Source organism: Nicotiana sylvestris, chromosome 4 (genome assembly GCF_000393655.2).
Source record: "Nicotiana sylvestris chromosome 4, ASM39365v2, whole genome shotgun sequence".
NCBI lineage: Eukaryota > Viridiplantae > Streptophyta > Magnoliopsida > Solanales > Solanaceae > Nicotiana > Nicotiana sylvestris.
The window spans coordinates 88,916,575-88,934,013 of record NC_091060.1 but is presented as its reverse complement, the minus strand read 5'-3'; the positions used below and the strand labels follow the sequence as shown (position 1 = coordinate 88,934,013).

Below are 17,439 nucleotides of genomic sequence, written 5' to 3'. Positions count from 1 at the left end.
GTAAGATACTTGCATGATCCTTCGTAGGATCTTATACGGTTCGATGTACCTGCGACTGAGCTTTTGTAACCATTAGTGACTGATACTGTGCTTTTGTTTATCACCTCATGGTACTGTTGATTAAGCACAAGTATTGCATATGTAGACCATACATGGTTCCAATTTTTTTGATAAGACACTCATCCTTGCTACTTATTTAACGGACACACAATATAAAATTTCATTTATTATTTTTTTGGGTGATATTTGACTAAAATATACTCCCTCCGTTTAAATTTATGTGAACCTATTTCTTTTTTAGTCCGTGCCAAAAAGAATGCGTAATGACTTCCTGGCCACTTAAACTTGTAGGGCTTTTGAAAGCCGATACACGAAATTTGGATTTTCCCATTTGAACACTCAAAGTTGACAAAATAAATACTAATAAACACATCCATCAGAGCGTGTATATCAATTGCGCTAACATGTACAACACATCATGCTAAGCTATTTATTACTTTCCATGTGTTATTTGTGGGTCCCATTTTTAAATATAAAAAAGAAAAAAAAACTCCTGAAACATATCCAATATTAATCTGTATGAGCAGCTCTAGACGCTCCTAACTTCTCCGGCGAACGGCGAATCAGATATCACCATGGGGAAAGTTCACGGATCACTTGCTCGTGCTGGTAAAGTGAGGGGGCAAACTCCAAAAGTTGCCAAACAGGACAAGAAGAAGAAGCCTCGCGGCCGTGCTCACAAGAGGATGCAATACAACCGCAGATTCGTCACAACAATTGTTGATTTCGGGAAGAAGAGGGGCCCGAACTCATCCAAGAAGTAAATGAAGAAATGACTTTATTTTTAGGTAAAGAAAGTTGCTGAAGCTCAATGAATTGTATTTGCAATTTGTTGCTTCTGAGAATACTCCAGACAATACAATGTTAGCACTATTATACAATTGGTTTCTATAGTTAATGAAATAGGATAAGCAAGAATTCAATGGCCAACGTGATCTTGACCAAGTTGCTGGAAGAATTGTTGCTGCTCTTTAAGAGATGAATTCAGGCAATTTTATGAATACATGAGTTAGAATCACATCCAATGGCCAACGTAGGGGAAAAGTCTTTTTTTTCTTTTTCATTTTTCATTTTTATTTATACTTTATTCTAATTCTAATTTTTTTTAAAGTAAAACAATACTATTCACGCGCCTTGGCAACGTGATTTGCACACAGTTTATGCTACAGTGCTTCCACATAGGCATGGTCAACGGTCAAAAGTGTTTATTAGTACTCATTTTGTCAAGTTTGAGTGTTCAATGGGAAAATCCAAAGTTCGTGTATCGGCTTTCAAAAGCTTTACAAGTTTAAGTGGCCAGGAAGTCATTACGCCCAAAAAGAATGACCCCTTTCCTTATTTGGAAACAATTTACCTTTACACAATGATTTATAGCCACACAAAACATATGTGCCTCATTTTACACCACAAGATCAAAAGTCTTCTCTCTTTTCTTAAGCTCCGTGCCAGTCAAATGGATTCACATAAATTGAAACGGAGAGAGTGTATAATTATATTGTAAGTACCTCGCATCTTGCTCTATTACCGTTGATTTTTATGTGTGTTATGATGATTTGATCTTAACTTTGGTGTTTATATATGTAGGTGGTAATTTGAAGTGGAATGAAGCAAACGCGTACGAGTAAGTGAAAAAAAAAAAAAATGCAAAAGAAGCAAGGGCTAGCGCCCAGGTTACCAACCTGTTGTGCTTGACGCGCTGGAGGCAGAAAAGGAAGGAGTAAAGGGTTCAGTACCAGGAGGGGGCTCCGTGGCAGCACCAGTGTCAAAAGTCGAATCCGAAATTCTTCACCGCTTGGGCCACAGATCCGCGGTGCCTAGGGCGCCCAAGTTCGGAAAAATTTACTAGCACAAAAATAAAAAAAAAGGTTTCTTTAGTCATAGACATCACTAACAAGTATAAAAGTCTTGTAAATCCAACTTTTCAGGGAGGACGACAATTTGGAGGTGAAATGGATTGTGTGGAGCAATACTAGAGTAAGATCCTTGAGTTCTTCATTCTTTCATCTTTTCATAATAATTTTACCATGTAAATAGGAAAAATATCAATTATGTCAACCCATAAGTTAGTACAAAAATTAGCCAATTTATAAATTATTACCAACATTAGCCAATTAGCTATTTGTAGCTAAAAAGGGTTAAACTTTTGCTCTTTTTTAAAAAAAAATGGATTTTGTTAGAATAGATTGGATATTAAGGAGTTTAAATCTCAAGTTTAGAATGATTCGGTAGAGTTTTGGGGTAGTTTTAATTGGAAATTCGAGATAGAAGATGAACATGAAAAAAGATGATATGTGTATCATACTGTGTATCATTTGTGTATTGCATATGTATGATATGTATATCCATGTATACCTCTGTGTGAGATACATACGTGATACATGTTTGATATATGTGTCACAGAAGAAATTTTTGAACTCGATTTTAAATTAAATTTGAATTTTGATATCAAATCAGTCCAAATCACTTCCAGTCTTCCTCAAATTTTGTATATTAATTCATCTATATGTTTTCAATGAATTTCAACCATACGTATTAAAAAGGTCCTTTTTCTTATATTTTTGGAATCTTGTATTTATTTTTTTTTGTATTTTATCACCTTGTTTGCTACCTCATCTATGAAATTTCGTTTCCATCTTGCATCTAATGTTATTGATCACGCTTAAAAATATGGAAGGAGATCTTTGAGTGTGATTCTTGGAGAGAGAAAATCCTTATTTATTTGGGTTTTAAATTTTTTTGTATGTGCTTGGCTAGTTTTGGTAAGTTTCTAATATGGCTAGAGGCTGATAAGTTGGAACGTATTTGAGATATTTCTATAAGATTCGTTATTATGACTATGTGTAGCTAAGTTTTATAATTCCAGAATTGTGTTTAGTCATGCATATTAGTATTTGATTGTTATTCTCTTATTTAATGTGATTTCCATTTTATGATTATTTTTGTAACGTTGTGCATAATTGCTTGATTGTTTAGCCAATAATTAGGTTTTATCAATTAACTATGACATACTTGGAAAAGTCGTTCTTAGATTAGATAAGAGTGAAAAGAGTGTAATCCTATTCCTAGGGCTAAGGGGTAGATTTGTAGTTATGATAGGAATATATCTAGTCACGACTCGCCGCACTTAATTAAATACCATGAGTGTAATGCATTTATTGTAGATTAATTTTAATAGAATATAGGCGTTAATCTATTCGAATAGTAATTCGGAAAATTAAATATTACGAGTAAATATAGTTCGATTAATTAGCAACTATACGTAATTCAAGTTGAAGGAATATTAACTAGAACTCGACAGAATTGGTGAACTAGCTAGAATCCTGGACTATTCATCTCTACTGAAATAATTCTCAATAATAATTCTTTGTTGTCATAGTTTTATTTGTTTATTTAATTTCTACAATAGTAGTTTAGTAACAAAAACTCAACCTTGACAACTTGATTAGATTACAAAATTTTAATCTTATTTAGCTAATAATTAATAATAAGTTCTCGTGAAAATGATACATCATTTATCACTTGTCGATTACGTATATTGCATATGCGTTTAGCCGCAACATTTAATAAATCAGATATTTCGTCAATACCATGTCTTTCGTTGTAATGATTCCCGAATATAATTCGTTGTACTGCCATCATCCTTTCTTAGAGGGTGTTTGGCTAAGCTTATAAGATGGTCAAACTGGCTTATAAACAGTTTTTAGCTTATCTACGCGTTAAAAGTACTTATAAATCAAGTGCTTATAAGCCAAAAGTCATAAGTTGGTCTTCCCCAACTTATGAATTTTCAGCTTATAAGCACTTTTAGTTTGACAAATAATTTTACTATTATATCCCTAAATAACCATTTTTAAATGTCCTAACCCACTCCGTTTCCACGACTTCGTTCCACCCTTTTCTTTCCAAGACCAGCAATACTTTTGTTTTCTTCGTATTGTTTTGGATGAGAAATTTCTCCATTATTTTGTTAGATTCTTAGATTATATTGTTGTGTAATAAAAGACCTTATATGTTTTTAATTTTTTAACTGTTAAAACAAATATTGTTGGCGGTGACTGTCATTAATAAAATGACGAATTATTCCATCCTAGTGGAGAAAGGCTACATGTTAGTATATTTTGCTTATTGTTCTTAAACCTTTCATCTTTTTTTTTTTCCTCCTCGATGGAAATGTTTTTGTTTTCGTTTTTGGTTCTTCTTATTTTTTCTAGAAAAAAAAAAAGAACACAAAATTCTTAATGTAAAATCATCGTAATTATTGAGTTCTTACTTTGGGACTTCAAACTTATCGTAATTGAATGCTTATTTTTAATTAATCTATATTATATTAAAAGCACGAAGGCCCTTAGCGAAATGTCGTTCGCCTTTTTTACCCTTCAAAAATAGATTTCACACTAGGCAAAATAGTAATTTAATTATTACATATATTTAAGAGTTTGAAATCGACTAAAATATATGCTACTAAACATTTTCCTATTTTAACTATGTACGAGTCCTAATTTGTACATACATTGTATCTTTGATTTATAAAAGCTTTATTATTATTTCCTTGTATTTATTAATTAATTAATACTTCTAAGTTTATACAAGGAAATTGATTGATTTTTACGCAAGAAATCTCTTACTCCTAATAAATTTCTAACATAGTATAAACAAGTTATATAAAGAAAATATATTTCTGCGTAACTCATTCATTCATTAATCAATACTTTTAAGTATTAATAGATTTTTGTTATCCAACTTATGCGATTTTTTCCCCTAATTGATTTATATCTTTTACTTGTTTGTGATTGTAAATGGCAGGTCTTTCAGTTGTTGCTCAATGCTAAAGTATAATTCACATACGCACCTAAGTTCAAGATAAGGACTTGCAAGTTAAATTTACTTGATTTCCTATCTATTTTGCAGTTTTGTTTCGTTTATTGATACCAAAAGAGAATTGTAATTCGCAGGTATGATTCTGGATCTATTTAGGTTTCTGTTCTATATATTTTTCAATTTTATTTCGGGATTTTATATGTATGATTGTAGTTAATTTCTCTATATATTTTTGTTGCGGCGTCGTTGCTTCATGTACGATTCTCCAATTAGTTATTTTTATGTTTATTTTTTAGATATTGCTATCCTATTTTTCCAGAATCTCTAATTAATGGAGAAAAATAATTTTTGCTAAGTGCCAAATTATGAGGTTGGCCAACAAGAACTTTGTTTCCCGTGTTAAGTAAATTACAATTCGTACGTGTAAATATCATAATGGGATACAATCTGTATTGCCCACGAATTGTTTACATTCAACCCTTTCTGGGGCATGCTTCTTATGTCTTTTTTTAATAATTTTTATTGTACTCTTGGATTTTAACTATAGATACATCACTATGCAGACGGTGAATTAAATCTCTTTCCTTAAATAGCATAATTCCTTCTAATTTTTAAATGTCTATAAAATATTACCGGAGCATATATTTCTCTCCTTATAAAAAGTATGTTTGTTCATGAATTGTAAATTTTAGTACGATTTGTTGCGTAGTAAATTTGAGTTGAGATGGGGCTACACTGATTTGATACACGTGAATTTGATTGCAGCAACATTTAATTTATAATATAGCAATCTTCTTTAATTTTCTTTTTAGTTTCTAATCGACCAAAAGCATATAGCAGAAATCGAGAAAATTTTAGGACTTTTCTGACATGTATATTGTGATGGCTTGACATCTATATAAACTAAACTCAATTATTGCCTTTTTTAATTGGCACTGGTCATAAATATATTCCTACTTGAATGACATAGAAGTAAAGAACTTGATAATTATAAATTTCTCAATCGTCACTCATGAAAGTCGAGAGATAACATTTATTATTTTCGATAACTTACACTTTTTAAAATATTATTTTATAACTCATGTATATTATTCAACAATATTAACATATCTTTTTAACATTATGTAGTCATTAATATGATGTAGCACAAAACCCCATTACGAAATATTGATCTTTATATAATTTTAAAATATATTTTACATTGAATAAAATTATTTTTTATTATTTTCCTAATATTTAGAACTTTAATATCAATTAAAATTTTACATATTAATTTTTTGATAGAATTATGCAGGAACTTCGAATATTTAGGATTTTTAAAGTAATTAAAATTATCTTATATAAATGCTTTCCTTATTTGACAAACATTATATCTTTTAAAAAGTAAATTTACAGCCATATTATGTAACTTGTAACTATATTAATATCATAAACTTTAGCTAAATTAATATATTCAAAACTTTGAAGTATAACTACTTTTTGGCTTTGGTATATGGATTTTCAGGATCCAAGTGACAACAAGATATTTTCCCCATTATTGGATTAATTTCATTGCCACCATAAGTAAGAACAACAGTAGTTGCTTGTTCACTGAGTATTGTTTGCACTTCTTTTGGCTAAAGACTTGTAGAAGATAAAAAATAATTGATAATCTTGAGGTTGGATGCACAACTATAGAGCCATAATTTTTGTAAACATTTTGTAGCTTTTTATATTTCTTTGTTATTTTTTCATTCAGGAATGATAAGCATGATTCAGGTGATAGGTTGGATTCTTCTTTTGCGATAGAAAACTTTTTTTTTCTAATTTGTTGAAAACAATTCCTAAAGTATATTTTATTGATTAATGAAATTAGAATATTGTGCATTTTGCTCACGAGAAAAAAAGACTGATTCCATTATTAACTAACACCATTTAAGTGTTTATGCCTTCTAGAATAAAGTGCGACCATAAACTCCAAGGTGATGGGTATTGCCTTAAGAATATTCATTTTCCAAACAAAAAAAAACAAAAAAAAACTCTTAAATATTCAAGAGTTATGTGTTTTTGCCCATGATTACTTCTGAAATTGAAGTAAGCAATTATAAAACTGGACAAATTATAAATTAAATAGATTGACTGAGATGACTAAAGATTTTTATGGGGCTTCCTATATTAAATAAGCTAAATATGATCAATACTCATAGTTTTTGAAAACTTACACTTTTTAAAAATTTTATTTTATAACTTAACACATTATAAGTATTTTTTGAAAGTTTGTACTCACCGAGACGCGATACACGCGCAACGCGCGTACACTAAGACTAGTTAAGAAAAAAATTTGAATATATGTATTTCTTATTCAAATATTACTTGCACTATTTAAGTATGAATTTACCAAAAACCTACAAATTATTAATAATTATATATTAGGTTATCACAAAATAATTTATATTTAACTTAAAACAACCTTATCTGATAAATTTAAAACTAAAAAGTAAATTGAAATATAAAATAATTCTCATTTGAAATAACTTAGAATTAAAATTCCTGCAATAATCATCTTCTGTTAGTGGGAACAATTATAAGGGTATTTGAGTTAATTTAACATAAAAAAGTTGCTTATCAGCTCTTTTTTTGTCAAACACATTAACTGCTTATTATCAGTTTTAGCACTTTTATCCAAATACGTAACCGTTTATTTATAAAATCATTTTCAGCACTTAAAAGTGCTTTTCAGCACCTATTACTTATCAGCTACTTTAAATCAGCTAAGCCAAACAGGCTCTTAATCTGGTTACGAAACAATTCAAACTTTAATTTAGCACATAAGTAGTTGGAAAATCAAGATTGATTTTTTTTTTTTACTTTCAACCCATTCTTTCTTAACACACAATACACATAAAATTAAATCGATCAACATAAATGTATTTTCTTGCTCTAAACCTGGTTAACCATGATCTCAACTTCTTCCTCGACGCACAAAAATTTGAAAAAAAAAATATTCATAAGAACATCAAAGGAGAATTCTTATACTGGAATATGTATTCATGAAACCTTTACGCACCTCAATTTCAACTAGAAAAATCCCCTACTATGGTGAAGTTGGAAAGTGAAGGATTCGCAGTATTAAGCTGACAAAGAAATCGATATATTACAAAGAAATTGAGAACTTTCTAGTCTAAAAGGTGTAATAGCTTCTGGACTCACTAAGAAAAAAAAAACAAATCTTAATTTTACTCAATTAATGTGGTTGACTGCAGAATTTAAAACTTCAAAATATCTGTAACGGTTCCTTAAGTTGTTCTTTCATCGGTATTTTCAAAGGTAATATTTGAGTTATCTGAACTTCAAATAAATACACTATATATCAAAGGATTTTATATACCAGGTATTGATACATGTTCATGAGAAGAAAAAAAATAAGTATTGATACATGGACTTATTGAGAACGTAGTTTTTCCCTAAAAAGTTTAAAATGATATACCTTATTTTTCGGGAAAACTACACGGCTAAGCACATTGTTGAAATTATTTAAGAATTTTTTTTCTTTATTCCATAAATAGTAATTCTTTAAATATAATTAGATATTGTAAAGATTATAAGTACAATTAATTAGTCAACACAAGGCACAAATCGTGGAATTGCTTTATTATTTCACACACTCTCTACTCTCTACTCTCTACTCTCTTCTATTCTAAATTCTACCTTATAATTCATCTTATCTAAAAAAATTCCTTTTGACACCCTACTTTCCGACTGAGTTAAGCATAAAGCTCCTCTTCGATCCAAAAGGGGTTTCAATCGGAAGAAAACCCCTCTCCAGCGGCCATCACTTCGGAATTATCTCTTACCAGCTTTAAATTTTTAACTCATTACCAATTCAAATATACGTGATGTATTTCAAGGTATATTATTATTATTGACGAGATTATACAATATCATTGTACATGATTTATAATATATAAAAAACACATATAAGTATGTGTGTGTTTAAATGATTATATTTTATACTCTTCAGAATATACAGGTTTATACTGTTTAAATAACATATATTTTCTTAAGATATTGTATATACCATATGTATAAATGGTTTATAATGTATTTTTACTACATATAGACCTTACATATTTGTTTTTTGAAAAATATACAGAATGATAATATGATTTCAATATACAACTGTTAAAATACAAAATATATCGAGATATATGAGATATCACATATATCTGTTGGGATATATACTATTAACCATGAGTTTGGTTTAGATATAGTATTTATTATGAAATAATTGTTTATTCAGTTTTAATAAAGTTTTAAATAGATCATATAATAGTCCGTGTCCTTTGCTTATATAGTAGATGATTTAGTGTATAGAGTTTAGCTTATACACGGAAGATTAAATCATCGGTTCTTATAAGTATAAAATTTGAGTTCACAATCTAATGATGGAATTGGACAAACCATCAGGAATGATTGTAGCACAAGATTAAATATAATTAATCTTGATTATGGGAATGGTTTAATTCCAACTTCTTGTGCTAGTACATTTTGTATGTATTGAACGGACCAGGTAGAGATAAGTATTTTATACTGACTTAATAAAATAAACTCTCTAGCCATTAAATGTACTTATACTCTTAATCTTGATATAATTATTATTAGCTGTGTATATTATTATTGTTTTGATTTATTAAAAGGCGAGATTCTTTCGTGGGTCAATATGCCTGGTAAATTGGATAATAATAATATACATTGGCGAAGTAATAGTTAGTTGATGGAATCCATGTCTCGGTTTAGAGATTGATGATATACCTTTATGAAAGCTTATAAGTTTTCATGTGTAAACCCGGCCGGTGGATTTTGTATCCGACACATGAAATAAGTTAAGCGAAAGTCTAAAGGAAATAATCAATAAATTAAATCGTCAGTAATTTAATTTAATTGATTCGTATCTGAATCTTAACATGGGGAGTTAAATAAGATTTAATGGATGAATTTCGAAATTGAATAAGGAGTGTAATTACGAATTTTTAGTGGAATAATTCGTAATTAATTATGGTGGATATTAATTTCGAAAATTACAAATTAATTCCATAATTGGAAGCCTTGTTAATTAAATTCTGTGGTCCCTACTGTGCCTAAATAATAGGAAATAAAGGAATCCTTTTTCTGGTGGAAAAGAAAACCTAACAGGTTTTGGAAAGGGGTCTTAACCCTTAAAACTTGTGCTATAAATACATAAGGTTTTCCACCTAGAGGGATGAGTAGATGGTGGCTGATATTCTCAGCCAAGTTTTCCTAAAAATTTCGCCCACACGAAATTGCTATTTTCGGGTATTATTTGGGTAACACAGTAGAAGACCGTGGAACGTTCGAGGATCACGATTGTGCGGGTGATGGAGATTCCATTAAGAAGTTATGGAACTGAAGGCTCACGTGGTAGAAGAGATATGTTCACGCTTCAAGAGGTAACCCGTGAAATCCCGTTTATGCTAGTTGTCTAAATTACATGTGATTTTGATACTGGGATTGCTTCCGCTGCATATAATAATCCATCAATTGGTATCAGAGCTCACTCACATCTAATTAGATAACTAAGTTTTTCATGAAACAAGAATATGGTGTTTATGTGCATTTTTTGAATTACATATATATGTGGTTTTCTGAAAAACTGCACTGCTGTTTTGTGAATTAACTGTGCATAATTTATGGATTATTCTTATAATCATGAGATATATGTTTTCTTATTGATATTTGATTGAGATTATCTGAATTTTTTGGGGTAAACCCTAGAAAAACGCAAAACCTGTTTTTGACCGAATAGCCGGAATTTTTGGAGGTCAGCGAACTTGACGGACTCCGATTGAGCTGAAATTTGGTGGGTCCATCGGAAACGCCGTGGTGACAAAAACTCACTAAAGTGAATCATGGTATTTTTCGGCGTTTTGAGGTCGTTTGGACTGTGTTTTGGACGTTTTTTTACTTTTTGGAAATTATTTCTTAATAATTTTAATTCCTTTTTAATTCAATGGTGTTGAGGATGACTCCCTATGGTCCCCATGATTAAATACTAGTCATATAATAGGTTTACACATTGACTATTAGCAAATAAACGTGTTGTTGTATTAAATTCAATAATAGAGGTGTAAGATTTTATTGACTAGGTCTTACAAGGTATAATTCATATTGTGTAATGATATAATTATTTTGTAAGAAAGTAAAATTCTTCTATTTGATATCCTGGATGACTAATGATTGGAGCGTTTGGCATGTTTGTGCATAAAAAATTTCTCAAATTTAAGTTTATATTTTCATGCCCTACGTGATTACTAGTTTGGATTTTCGATGAAGAATTTTGTTCTCTGATTGGAGGTTCTAATTAAGTGAAATATGACGGTATGTTGTATGAGTTTTATAATGTTGGTATGACTTTTAAGCTATGGTCTACCATAAAATAATTTTATGAGCTAAATATATATTCACTTGTAAATTGAGAATTTTATGAGTAATAAATAGTTACCACTGAAGTGGTTTGTTTATTTGAACTCATGAAAAATTCTTAGTAAATTTGTACATGTGAAATTATATCTATTCATGGATTGAGCATTATGATTAATAAGTAGGATCCACAAAATGGTCTATTTATTTGAGTCATTGAAATATGTTTAATATACCATGTGAAAATTATCCTTGAGAAATCTACATTAATGGTGGAGGTTCATAACTAGAAAAAGAGTATTTATCTTTGGGTACTAGTGAAACTAACTCCACCCATGAGAAGAGATATTGGGGTTTTCACTGAACGGGAGAAAATATAATATCTCAGGTTCTTATGTATTTAATAAAAGGATAATTTATTGCAAAACGAGATATTATATATCCTAGAAATAGGAAGAAAATAATATATGCCTTCAGCTCATAGTGTAATTATAAGGAGAATGGAAATCAATATCATATTTATTTTAATTCATGAAACTACTTAAAACGGTTATTCTCCGAGTTTGGTTACAGGCTAGTGGTCATGAATTTGACGGACTCCGATTAACCTGAAACTTGGTGGGTTCATCGAAAACGATCTAGTGAAAAAAAAACTCCTTGCTATGCAGTGAATCATGTTGTTTTTTTGGCATTTTGAGGTCGTTTAGATGGGTTTTCAAGCAGTTTATTAAATTGAATTTGTTATAAATATGAAAAATTATTCTTTATATATCGGCTATATTTGTGTTAAATCTGAAACATGATGATTTAACTTGATATGATATATAGCAAGAATGCAAATCACATGGATTTAATCCTGACTACGCCAAAAAAAAAATATTTATTCGAATTTGGTCTAGTTTTTGGCGATCATGAATTTCATGATCTCCGAATGACCTGAAATTCGGTAGGATCATTGGAAACGATCATTTAAGAAGAACTCACTGCTATGCAGTGAATCACATCGTATTTTGACGATTTGGGATCGTTTAGGTGAGTTTTTTGGAGGTTTGACGGATTAAAATGTGATTTACATACGAAAAGTCATTCTTTCTATCATTTTATATGTCTAATCTGGAACATGATAACACATGTTGATTTGACATGAATTGGTATATGATAAAAAAAATGTAGGTCATATTTTAAATTCTTAAAAAAATGCTTAAAATGATAATTTTCCAAATTTGGTCGCAATTTTTGATTGATATGAAATTTGGTAGATTTATCAGAAATAGTCCAGTCAACAATAATCACCACTATACAGTGTGAAATATTAATTTTAGTATTTTAAGACTGTTTAAATGGGTATTGAGCATTTTTTTTAATATGGAACTTAATCCTCAGAGAAAAGTTCGTGGTTGTGATAAAGTGGTGATGGGAATAAACCCCTATGGTCTTCATTTTTTTTATTTATAGTGAGATAATAAATTTATGCGTTGACATTAGGTCTTCCTCCATATCGGATAAATTTATTATGAACTCACTGGCTATAGTTACTAGTTATTGATAACCAGTATTAACTCTCCATCTGAGCTTAAAGGGTTGAATCAATTTTGTAACTACAATACAATCATGATTAAGTGGTGATAGAAATATATTTCTATGGTCTTCCACTATTAATTTCAAGTGAGTAATAAATTTATGCGTTGACTTTAGGTCTTCCTCCATATCGGCTAAATTTATTGTAAGCTCACTAGGTGAAATACTAGTAATTGATATCGTGTACTTACTCTCCATCTGAGTATACATGTTGGATCAATGAAACTAGAGCTATTAAAAATGATGTTCACTTGACTTAAATTAACAGTATACTCTCCATCTGAGTTGGGTCTGTTTTAATTATTGGAGTGAATAATCTGGCATTGCATATGTATGTTGCATGAGTAGTTCTTTCCCATCGAAATTGCTATTCAAGATGCATGACATATATGTGTAGTGTGTTTTAAATTTTTTGTATTAAAAAGTTATATACAATTGACTGAAAATAATAGTATGCTCTCCATCTGAGTTGGTTCTATTTATTTTTGGATTGTATAATTCTTGCATTATATAATATACTTTGCATGAATAATTCTTTTCCCATCGAAATTTATTATTCCAGATGCATGTATGTATATAAATATTGAATGCAGTCTGAATTTTACTATTCAGTGTTTTGACTTATTATGATCTATTTAATATTTTTATCTCAACTCCACAATGATTTTATGCAATTTGTCGTATTACTTGTTAAAATTTTCTTTTAGTGATAAGACATTAATTTTAAGGATGCAATATATGTACTTTTGTTAGAAGGAATTTAATTCCGGTTTCTGGGCAAAATAAGAGATGGATATTTGTTTTATGCTTAATAAACACTTTATCTCTTGTGGTACATGAATGCATGACCTTGTTATTATATATTGATGTCTCTCCTGAACAGAACAATATTAGTCTACCTCATAAGAGAATATGTTCTTCAAAATTGAGTAAAACTTATCTGTGCACTTTTATCTAAGTCATATTAATCTGGATAGGATTTCAAGTTGGTCAAGTATGGACCTTAAGGTTCATTGAAAGTAGAGGCACTACCAACTTGTGGATCCTGTTTGGAAGGAAATTTGACTAAAAGATGTTTCCCTTTAAAAGGAAATAAAACTAGTGATAAGCTAGAATGAATCCTTTCTGATTTGTATGGTTAAATGAACATACTCGTAAGAGATAGATTTTGAGTATTTTATGACGTTCATAAATGATTACTCAAAATATTAATATATTTATTTGATGCACTGTAAGTCTTAATGAATTAAGTAATTCAAGGATTTTAAGACTTGAAATAGAGAAGCACCAAAGAAATATATTAAGTTACTTCAATTTGATTGTAGTGGCGAGCATCTCTCTAAAGAGTTTTTTAGTTACATATCAGAATAGGGATTACATCTCAATTGACTACACCGCAAACTCCATAATAGAGTCGTGTAGTAAAAAGAAGAAATAAGTCTCTTTTGGATATGGATAGACTAATGACGTGTTATTCAGATTTGCCTTATTTATTTTTGGAATATTTCCTGGAAACTTCAAATTACATTCTGAATTTAGTTTCTTCTAAGCTAGTACCTGGGACATCTATAGAACTGTGGACTGAATGTAAGCTTGGTCTGTGGCATGTTCAGATATAGGATTATCCCGCATATGTGCTGAAAGGGAAAGCATATATGTAAGTTGGAACTAAGGATGAATAGGTGCATGTTTATCGAATATCCAAGAAAGCGAATGAAGCTTTATTTTATTGTCCTAAAGAAAATAAGGCAATTGTTAAAACAAATGCATTTTTCTAGATAAGGACTGTTTAATAAAACATGTTCCTAGAAGTAAACTATTTTTACAGGAACTGGGCAAAGAAATAACTAGATGTTCAAGAACATCAAAACCCACACGTCAGAATTGACGTTCCATTGCATTTAAGTAGTGGGAGAACGTTAATAGACATAATATGCCTTTATCGAGTGGGAGTGATGTTTGAACATTGAACACTATAGTAAGAAGTCACTAATATTTCAATGTCGTGAGGTAACGAAGGTAATATTAGTGGTACTTCGTCTTAGTGGGAGAAAGCTAAAGAAAATTATAGTTCGGTGTTCATTCTTGGGATAGTTTCGGTAACAGGATCTCTGAAGAGTTTAATACCAAACAAGATAATTACGATAAAGTACTACTGGACAAATATTGCATCAGATATAACTTGGCAAGATTCTTTAACAAAACCTTATTTGGTGAAGACTTTTAATAGTCATGTAAAAGAATGCCTGAAAAAGTTGTAGATGCATGGTTATGAGTCTAAGTGGGAGATTGTTGGGGCATATACTATTAATCATGCATTTGGATATAGTATATTTTAATAATTATCATGGTTAAAAGTCTAAGTGGGAGATTGTTGGGATATATACTATTAACCATGAGTTTGGTTTAGATATAGTATTTATTATGAAATAATTATTTATTCAGTTTTAATAAAGTTTTAAATAGATCATATAATAGTCCGTGTCCTTTGCTTATATAGTAGATGATTTAGTGTATAGAGTTTAGCTTATACACGGAAGATTAAATCATCGGTTCTTATAAGTATAAAATTTGAGTTCACAATCTAATGATGGAATTGGACAAACCATCAGGAATGATTGTAGCACAAGATTAAATATAATTAATCTTGATTATGGGAATGGTTTAATTCCAACTTCTTGTGCTAGTACATTTTGTATGTATTGAACGGACCAGGTAGAGATAAGTATTTTATACTGACTTAATAAAATAAACTCTCTAGCCATTAAATGTACTTATACTCTTAATCTTGATATAATTATTATTAGCTGTGTATATTATTATTGTTTTGATTTATTAAAAGGCGAGATTCTTTCGTGGGTCAATATGCCTGGTAAATTGGATAATAATAATATACATTGGCGAAGTAATAGTTAGTTGATGGAATCCATGTCTCGGTTTAGAGATTGATGATATACCTTTATGAAAGCTTATAAGTTTTCATGTGTAAACCCGGCCGGTGGATTTTGTATCCGACACATGAAATAAGTTAAGCGAAAGTCTAAAGGAAATAATCAATAAATTAAATCGTCAGTAATTTAATTTAATTGATTCGTATCTGAATCTTAACATGGGGAGTTAAATAAGATTTAATGGATGAATTTCGAAATTGAATAAGGAGTGTAATTACGAATTTTTAGTGGAATAATTCGTAATTAATTATGGTGGATATTAATTTCGAAAATTACAAATTAATTCCATAATTGGAAGCCTTGCTAATTAAATTCTGTGGTCCCTACTGTGCCTAAATAATAGGAAATAAAGGAATCCTTTTTCTGGTGGAAAAGAAAACCTAACAGGTTTTGGAAAAGGGTCTTAACCCTTAAAACTTGTGCTATAAATACATAAGGTTTTCCACCTAGAGGGATGAGGACATGGTGGCTGAAATTTTCAGCCAAGTTTTCCTAGAAATTTCGCCCACACGAAATTGCTATTTTCGGGTATTATTTGGGTAACACAGTAGAAGACCGTGGAACGTTCGAGGATCACGATTGTGCGGGTGATGGAGATTCCATTGAGAAGTTATGGAACTGAAGGCTCACGTGGTAGAAGAGATATGTTCACGCTTCAAGAGGTAACCCGTGAAATCCCGTTTATGCTAGTTGTCTAAATTACATGTGATTTTGATACTGGGATTGCTTCCGCTGCATATAATAATCCATCAATTGGTATCAGAGCTCACTCACATCTAATTAGATAACTAAGTTTTTCATGAAACAAGAATATGGTGTTTATGTGCATTTTTTGAATTACATATATATGTGGTTTTCTGAAAAACTGCACTGCTGTTTTGTGAATTAACTGTGCATAATTTATGGATTATTCTTATAATCATGAGATATATGTTTTCTTATTGATATTTGATTTGATTTAGGAATTTATTATGGTGTTGTTAATATTAGTTGTCATAATAGATTTCTAACGACCGAACAAGTAATTGCTGCCATTTTTGTTAATTATGGACTACTGCAATGATTATGTTAAATTTTCTTCAATAGAGCCTACTTATGTATTTTCCTTATTCTTTTTAATGTCGTAGGTTATTAACATAGTTAATTTGTTGAGTTCTTGAAAGAAAAACCAGAGTAATGTTTTTAAACGCCAATGCTTCACATATTAGATTTGATGATAGAAAGCCAATACAGTCAAAATTCAATATTTATTGACTTGATAAGATATTAATAAAAGAATATTAGTATTAATTTTTACAAAAATTTGGTCAATTAAGAAGGATTTGATGAAGATTCGGACAAATACAAAAAATAAGATATTGTGTGATAAAACTATATCTCACACACTCAAAAATCTCATTCTCATGGATCTTATTTATCTTAAGCATATTGGCCTTGATATAATGGGAACTGTTGCCTGTGCTCGACTATTAAAAATATTCTCTTTTGAATGTAAAAATGCTACCAATTTTAAGAACAACTTGATCTCACAAATTAAGCTCCTCCTCTAGAAACCTCCTCAACGCTAAAGGTTTTACAGCTGATGGATGAAGCGATACCTGGAATAGTATAAAGA

At 30.2% G+C, this 17,439-nt stretch overlaps 1 protein-coding gene across 1 annotated transcript; it reads left to right on the top strand.

Annotated features, from left to right (window-relative positions):
- Positions 1-586: 586 nt before the first annotated feature.
- On the top strand, positions 587-848 carry LOC104245608 (small ribosomal subunit protein eS30z/eS30y/eS30x-like). The gene has a single exon (XM_009801224.2). It carries the CDS (start codon positions 636-638, stop codon positions 822-824), a length of 189 nt encoding a protein of 62 aa, XP_009799526.1. The 5' UTR covers positions 587-635; the 3' UTR covers positions 825-848.
- Positions 849-17,439: the final 16,591 nt, after the last annotated feature.